Raw genomic sequence first — 8,032 nt, forward strand, 5'->3', positions numbered from 1 at the left:
ACTCACCTGCTTCTGCAGGTGGCTGAGCTCGGAGGAGAGGTTGTCGATGCGGATGCGCGTCTGCTGCAGCTCCTCGTGCGCAGCGCCCACCATGTTGCTGTTCCTCTCGGCCGACTGCTTGGCGTTCTCCAGCTGCGGGCGGGCGCGGGGCCGTCAGCGGCGCGGCCCCCGGGCCCCGGGGTGCACGGGGTGCAGGGGGCCACGCCGCTCACCTTGGCCCCGTAGGTTTTCTCCAGCTCGTCCTTGTAGAGCTTGATCTGGGCCTCRTGCTGGCTGCGCAGCTCCTGCAGCGCCTCGGAGAGCTTGCTCTCGAACTCGCGCTGCCGCCCGTTGTCGATCTCCACCAGGCGCGTCTCGTGCCGCCGCTTGGTCTCCCGCAGCTCCTGGGGATGCAGGGAGGCGGATGAGGCGCCGGGGCGCCGCGGGGGCTYGGCCGGCACCGCACCGCGCCGCGCTCACCTCGCTGTAGATGTTCTTCTGGAACTCGAGCTCCTCCTTGAGCGTCTGCAGCCGGTTCTCGGCGTCCACCCGCCGCAGCATCTCGTCCTGCAGCTGCTTCTTGGCCTCGCTCAGGGCGCTCTCCAGCTGCGGCGAGAGGAGCGGGGCGCTCGCCGCTGGCCACGTCCGGGGCTGGGGGCTCCCCGGGTCCGTGGGCACGGCGAGATCCTCGCCCCGTGTCCCCGCTCACCTTGGCCACCTGCGCGCGCAGGTCCCGCACTTCGGTCTCCAGGTTCCTCTTCTCGCCCAGGGCCGTGGAGAGCGCGGCCTCCTTGGAGTTGAGCAGGGCCTCCACGTCCTTGAGGCGCGCCTGGGCCGCCAGCAGGTCCCCTTCCTTCTTGGCATTCCTGCAACGCGCGGGAATGACGGCGCCCTGAGCGGCCGGGCTCTCCGCGCACCCGCTCGTGTCACAGCCGCTGCCTCCGGCTGCCTCCTCCCCATCGCGTGACTCGGTTTCCCCCCAGCCGGAGGGGCTTGCGCCTTTCTGAACCCCCCGGCACCAGGTCCTGGCTGCTCCTTCACTGAACGTGGCTCAACCACAGCAGCCCCAGGGAATTTCACCTACGTCCAAACCCCCCGGAGCCCCCGGTGTTATTTTGGCAGGTCCTATATGGAGAGGAGGCTCGTGGGAGTCTCCCGCTCACTAGGAGCTCCTCCGGCACCTGGGTGCTCCTTCCCGGGACAGGCTCAGCCGTGAGCAAACAGGTCAAAATACCGGTGGGGAGGGGGCAGCAGCAGGATCAGGCCCTAGGGTGGCATCTGTGTCCGGCTGGGCATTCCCAGGAGGAGATGGGCCAAGCTGGCACCGGTGCCCTTTTGCTGCCAATACCCCATTGTGTCAATATCCCGTTGTGCCGCGATCCCGCTGTGCCGCGATCCCGTTGTGCCGTGCTCCCGCTGTGCCGAAGCCTCCGCGCGGCGGCGCCCGCCCGGCCGGCGCTCCGCTCTGCTCCGCTCGGAGCCGCGCTCCTCCTCCCGTGCCAGTGACTCAGTGCACAAACACGCGGCCGCCAGCGCCGCCCGAGCCCCGCGTGCCGCCCGCAGCCGCCATGGCACCGCGGCGCCCGCGGAAGGAGGGAGCCGCGGGACGCGGCCCCGGGCTCCGGCATCCCGGCATCCCGGCACGCAGGGAGCCCAGGCACAAATCCCGCCCGGAGGCGACGTCTCGGGAGGGAGCGTGCAGGGAAAAAGGGGCCTCAAGACGTTTTATTTTTAGCTTTTTAAAGCAGGAAGGGTTGAGGGGGAGGAAAAAGCAGATCGCAGTGGAGCTGCCAGCAAAGGCGGAATCCATGGAAAGTTGGAGCAGCTCTGGCTGCACGGCCGCAGCCGCAGCGCCCGAGCGAGCAGGAGGCGCAGGGCAAAGCCCAGTTGCTCCAGTGCCCCCCGCACGCCTGGGCATGCCGGAGCGGGGCAATCGGAGCCCTGGGAAGCAGCAAGGGCACCGCGGCGCAGGGACAGAGGCCGCGGGCAGCAGCCTGTGCCCTGCCTCCCGAGGGCAGCTGCTCCCGCCGCGCCAAACAAGGAGGTGGCCGCATGGCCCATTCCTGGGTCCCGGTGCTGGGAACGGGTCCCCGGCGCCCTCGTGGCTCCCAGGGGCCCAGGTGTCCCCAAGCTGCGGGTGCGGGAGGAAAGGCGGGTTGGGAAAAGCACTGGGAATGTGGCAGCGCGGCTTCTCCCAGCCCCTGACTCATCGGTGCCGCCGGCTCTGCCAGACCCGGCCAAATCACCAGGATAAACACGGGCCGGTCTCCTAGCAAGGGAGCTGTAAACAGCCCCGCAACGTATAGCGAGGGGAAGATGTGCACGGCGCCAGCATCCTGCCGGGCACCCGGCGCGCCTGCAGCCCCCGAGCTGCCGCTGTCACAGGAAAAGCCACTTGGCATCTCCTGCTGCAGGAAAAGCCACTTGGCATCTCCTGAGGGCTGGCGTTGCCCTTCCCAAAACCGGGATCCTGTCCTCTGTTCACACGCCAAAAATGAGGCCAAATCTGCGAGGCAGAAGGGCCACGAGGGACCCGCCAGGCTGTCCTGGCCCTGCAGGGACCTGCCTGGCCTGGGCTTCCCAAGAGCGGGATCATCCCTGTCCATCCCCAAACACTACTGGGAGCTGCGGACACCGACAAGTGCCCAGCGCTGAGGGACATGTCCCTGTTCCATGTTCATGGGATCCATCCGCAAGTATTCCCTGGAGGAAAAGCGATCACAGTTCTCCGCTTGGACACAGGGCTTTTCCTTCCCCTTTCCTCCCTGTAGCTGCTTAAAAGCCACCAGAAATGGGGTTTTGTTGGAAAAAACAGCACATTAAAAAGCCTTTCGTGCCCTGTGCTGCCTGGGGAGCCCCCGTGTCACTCCCGCCCTGCCGGTCCTGCCAGCGCCGGTGACTCATCCCTGTGGAAATGGAAATCCCGAGTCACCCGCTCACGCCTCCGCACGCAGAGCCCCGGGGTGCCCCGGCGATGGTGGGGACACCCCGAGAGGGGGACAGGGAGGTTGGAGCGCCCCTTGCCACCCAGGGCCGCAGGGCTGGTGCAGCTGCCCCTGTTTTCCATAGATTTGGGCAGGCAAAGCTGCCAGCTGGGCGCATTTCCCTAAGGAACAAGAGGGGAATTGTTGGCTCCAGCTGCCGCTGGCGTGGCAGGGAACAAAAGCGCCCGCTCCCTCGCGCGGGCCCTGGGCGCCGGCGCTGATAAAGGCGGCCGCGGTATTTACACTGCGGCAAGGCCGGCGCCGTGTTTGCGCCGCGCCGCCCGCGCACGCCGCTGTGTGCCCGCTCGGGGACGGCCCCGCGGGGCCAAGCACGTCCCGAGGAGCCTCCTGCTGCAGCCGGGGCCCTCGCGCAGCGCGTGCTGCAAGCGAGGCCGCAGGAGAGGCCGGGCGCTCCCCGGGCACGGCGCAGGCRGCCCGGGCGCTGCTGCGGCGGGTTGCAAAGCGGCGCGCTAGTTGGGACACGCGCCTTGGCTTCCCCATCCACACCCGTGTCCCAGCCTGCAGAGCAGCCCGGGAGCGTCACGCCAGGGAGCAAAGCGGCTCCGCTCATGTGCTGGGCAGCAGCCGGGCGCTCCCGGCACGCGCTGGCCGCCGGCCGCGCGCTCCCGGCAGGAAGGAAAGGGCCGGAGCGCGGCCGGAGCCGCGGGCTGGGGAAGCCCGGCCGCACCCTGCGGCGCGCAGGGCCGCGGAGCTGAGTGTGAGTCACCGCGTGCTCCGCTCCGCGCCGCGGCAAAGAGACCGCGGGGACGTGGCGCTTCCCAGYGCGCGTACGGGGCCTGGCGCTGGGGTTCCCGCGCGGGGACGGCACCGCCAAAGGGCGCTCCTGGAGAGCCAAACCGCGCTCAGCCGGCGCTGGCAGCGCCCAGCGCGGCCCCTGCCAAGCGCTCGCCTGGGATGCATTAAGTGTCGCTCCTCAAGGAACGGGGAGCAGGGCTGGAGAGGCCGCGCTGGAGCCGGGGAGGCCCCGCAGGTTGCGGCGCGAGGCCGGCGGCACCGCGGCGCCCGGCGAGCCGCGTGCGGAGACGCTCCCAGCCGGAGCGGGCCAAAGTCCGGGCGCTYGGAGCCGCCCGCGTCCCCGCCGCCGTTGGGGGACTTTGTCCTCCCTCGCTCGCACCCGCACGGGGAGAAGGAGGGATGGGTGCGGGGCTGGGCCGCCCGCATCGCTTCCCGGAATGGAAAGTGGCTCGTGGGGCCAGTGTCGGAGTCGGCGTTCCCGGTTGTATCCCGGGGTTCCCAGCTGCRTTTTGCGACAGGCAGCAACGGAAGCACCTGGCACCCGCCGGCCCCGCTCGCTCCATGGGACCCGGGGCTGCAAAGCCCCGGGAAGCAGCACACGGATCCCTGGGGCTGTAACGCGCCTGTCCCAGGGCATCGGCAGCYGCGGAGCCGTGGCCGGCGCCGGCCCCGAGCCCCCGGCAAGCAGGGTGGGCGAAGCCTTCCCGGYGGGAGCGGCCGCGGCCGCCAAGCGTTAATGGGATGACGTGCGCGAGCCGGGGCCGGCGGCAGCGCACGCAGGCGGGACCCGCCGCGCTGGCAGCTCCCGGCGCCGGACGCCTCCCCGGCGACGCCGAGCGGCCGCCCCTGTCCAAAGCGGCCCCGTTTGCCCCCAAACCCGCTGCTGTTGGGGGTCTCGGCCCTGCGATGCGCTAGGGGGGATCCCAGAGGGAAAAAGGGCTGGGAAGAGCAGCATTTGTCTCCTCAAATGTCCACACGAGCTAGCGAATGCACTGGCCTGCAATGAGCGGGGATTTGCGTGGGGGACATGAATCCAGGGGGGCTGCTGCAGGCTGCAAGGGGGCTCCGAGGGGTCCCCAGGGCGGTGCCACCGCGGGAACCCGCCCGGTGCCACCCACCACGTTGCACAACCTCCTATCTGTTCGCTTGAGCTGAGATGGGTTTTTGCAGGAAAGATTCCCACAGCATCGAGGTGCGGGACAGGACGGGGCCACGGTGGCCTGGGGAGCAGGGGGGTGCTGGGGCCACCCCACCCCGCGGCACCGCGGCCAGGTCCCCGAGGACGCCCTGCCCGGCAGAGCGCGCGGGCGGCTGCTTTGTCCTCCTCAACGCCGCGGACGGGATGCGCGGGCGATGCCCAGGCGGCCGCTTAATCGAGTTAGGGGCCGCGGGGCAGGAAGCCATCGGCGGGCAGAGGAGCCGCCAACAAGAGCCTGGTTCCTGTTTCGGAGGCAGGAGCAGGGCTGCGCGGCCGCCGTGGGGCTCGCTCGGTGCCGGGAGCGGGCCGGGGCCAGCGCCCGGGGCCGGCAGCGCCCTGCRGTGCCAAGCGCGCCCGCCTGCAGGGAGCAGAGCCCGGCTCTGCCCCRCGATCCCGGCCCAGGTGGACGCTCCGGCGCGCACGGAGCCCGGCCCGCTCCGGGGCAGGCGGTGCCGGGCGGGCACCCACTGGGCCCCCAGACAACTGCGGCACCGCGGCGAGCGCAGCGCTGCTGCCCGCTGATAACGGCTGCCGGGGCTGCCTGCTGCCCRGCAGATACCCGGCGCTTCCGCGCGCTCCGGGCGGGAGCGCAGAGCCAAGCGCTCCTCATGGCACCCTGCAGCCAGGCGAAGCCCATGGCAGGAACCGGCCCGCTGCGAGCCCGGCATTCCAGAGAGCCGGCTGGACCGGTACCGCCCTGCCCAGCCGGACGGGAGGCCGCAGCGGCGGCGGGYGGCAGCACCCGGACGCCTGGGCCCCTCTCCTGCCGCCAGCCCAGAAGCCCTGGCCAAGCCATCCGCGAGGGCTCGCGGGGAGGCCCCTTCCCGCCGGGACACCCAAGGCAGCAGCCCCGGGCAGGGGAGCTGCCCTCGACGCCCGCGTGACTCAGAGCTGACTCAACGTGCGAGCTCGCGTGCGGAAACCGCGGTGCCAGCRCCGGGCTGCCCAAACCGCGGAGCCCGGCACCGGCAAAGGCAGCCGCTGGCCTTGCAGGGAATCCCCTCTCACCCTGCTCGCTTTCTTTTGCGTTTTCCTTTGCGGCCGTGGGCTCCGCATTTGCTCCCGTGTGGGGCAGGGTGCAGCCAAGGCAGCCCCGGGCTCGCAGGGCTCGCGGCTCCCGAGCTCCGCCGCCGAYGGACACGGCCCGGAGCCGAAGGGAAGGGAAAGCTAAATATAAAACGCTGCCCGCTTTTCCGAGGCAGCTGGGAGAGGCTGCGCGCCTTCCCGGGAGGCGGATTATTTACAACATATTCCCAGCAAGTTAATTTTAGCCTTGGGAGTGACTTGACGTGGGGTAGACAGAATAAGAGCTAAGCGACSGAATGGAGGAAAATGGGATCATCCCAGTGCTGGTCACCCCAATAGGGAGGAAGGGGAAAYGCCGGAGGGGACCCAGGCATTCCCGGAGCGTCGGCACCAGTAGGGTTAAGGCAGCCCCCCCGCGCCGAGCAGGTCCCTTAGCCAAAGAGAGGAGAGGAAAATGGGACGAGCCGGAGAGAGCCGTGGGCAGGACGGAGGCAGCTGCCTGGCAGCGCTTCCCCGCCCGCGCCGGATGCCGCTGGGAAGAGTGCCGGGATGACGAAGGCAGCGGCCGGAGCGCTCCAAGGGCGCCCGGACACGGCACCGCGAGGGCTCCCCGGCTCCAGCACCCCCGGCCCGGCCGCGGCACCGTTTTCCCTGCCKCCTCCTCCTCCTCCCGGCTCCTTCCTCCCTCCTGCCGCTGCCAAGGGCGCCCGCCCGCCCGCTCCTGGGCGCGTGCCGAGCGCGCCGGCACTCACCGCGCTTTGAGCTCCTTGTGCTCCTCGCGCACTTTGCTGAGCTCCAGCTGCAGCCGCGCTCGCTCCTTGGCCACCGAATCCAAGGTCTTGCGCGCGTCGGCGAGCTCCGACTCGTAGGCGGCCTTGATGCCCGACACCTCGCGGCTCACCACCTCCTCGGACTCGGTGATGCGCAGCCGCAGGCCGGCGTTCTCCAGCTCCAGCGAGCGCACCTTGTCGATGTAGACGGCGAGGCGGTCGTTGAGCTCCTGCAGATCCTCCTTCTCCTGCAGGCGCGTGATGCGGGTGGGCGACAGCGGGGTGCCCCCCGCGCCGCTGCGCGTGCTCCGCTTCTGCGACGGCGTCGCCATGGGGCCTGCTGGCGAGGACGCGGCACCGACCCGGCGAGCGTCCGGCGCCGCTCGCTCCGCTGCGCCCGGCGCGCCCCGCGGCTCCCTTATATGCGCGCCGGGCTGCGCGGCCGGGAGGAGGAGGAGGGTGGAGTCAGCCGGCGCGGGGAGGAGGCAGCTCTCGTGCGTCAAACGGGGCCCTTTTCCTCGGAAAGCGGCGCTGGGCACCGCGACGCTGCTCCCCGCCGCGGCGGCACCTCAAACACTGCGTGTCCCCTTGCCGGCAGCCCCAGGTCACCCCGAGCGYCCGGAACAGCCGGTGTCACAAAGGTGGCTCCAAGGGACCCCCAGGCGCGGGGGCTCCGAGACCCCAACCCAAACCTGGGCAGCCCAAGACCCCAGCGCCTGGTGCCCCCTTGTGCCACCAGTCCTGGTGCCCGCTCTGTGCTCCCAGTGCTCCCAGCACTCCCAGTGCCCGCAAACCTCCCTGTTCCTGGGACAGTCCCACTGGCCCCAGTTCTGCCCAGTTCCACCTCTGCCCACGTTTCCGTGGCACCCAATTGTGCCCATCCCAAACATTCCCTATTCCCTCCATTCCAGGACCAACTCCTCCCAGTTTCCCAGCTCCCCCCACCCCTGCTACCACCTCATCCCCATTCCCAGTGCCCATTATTCCCAGTTTCTGCAGTGCCAGCCAGTCCCCAGCTCCTGGTCATTCCCAGTCCCCCAATTCCTGGTCAGGCCCTTCACCAAAAGGGGCAAATCTCACCCCAAAAGGGGGGCCCTGGCCGTGCGCTTCATCCCGACCAGAGCCACACACCGCCGCCCGGCGCGGCACCGGGYGCGCGATGAGCGCTCACGGTGCAAGGCCGGCGGGCTGGGCGCCGCGCCGCCCGCTCCCATCCCTGCTCCGAATGGGAGCTCCGGGAATGACTCACGCAGCAACCGGAGCAACAGACCCAAACAGAGCGGCGGGCGCTGCGGGGCCGGCTGCTTCGCCCCGCGCCG

The 8,032-nt window shown here is 70.3% G+C and overlaps 1 protein-coding gene across 1 annotated transcript in view; it reads right to left on the reverse strand.

Annotated features, from left to right (window-relative positions):
• The window catches only part of LMNA (lamin A/C), a 12,659-nt gene extending 5,596 nt beyond the window's left edge, over positions 1–7,063 (reverse strand). Inside the window, 5 exon segments of the mRNA XM_026046664.1 lie at positions 7–132; positions 213–383; positions 460–585; positions 689–845; positions 6,696–7,063. Of these exon segments, the coding sequence (XP_025902449.1) occupies positions 7–132; positions 213–383; positions 460–585; positions 689–845; positions 6,696–7,045 (930 nt within the window). The 5' untranslated portion in view covers positions 7,046–7,063.
• Between the last annotated feature and the right edge of the window lie 969 nt (positions 7,064–8,032).

This window comes from Nothoprocta perdicaria, unplaced genomic scaffold, assembly GCF_003342845.1.
Source record: "Nothoprocta perdicaria isolate Ctin4 unplaced genomic scaffold, notPer1 scaffold_451, whole genome shotgun sequence".
Taxonomy (NCBI): Eukaryota; Metazoa; Chordata; class Aves; order Tinamiformes; family Tinamidae; genus Nothoprocta; species Nothoprocta perdicaria.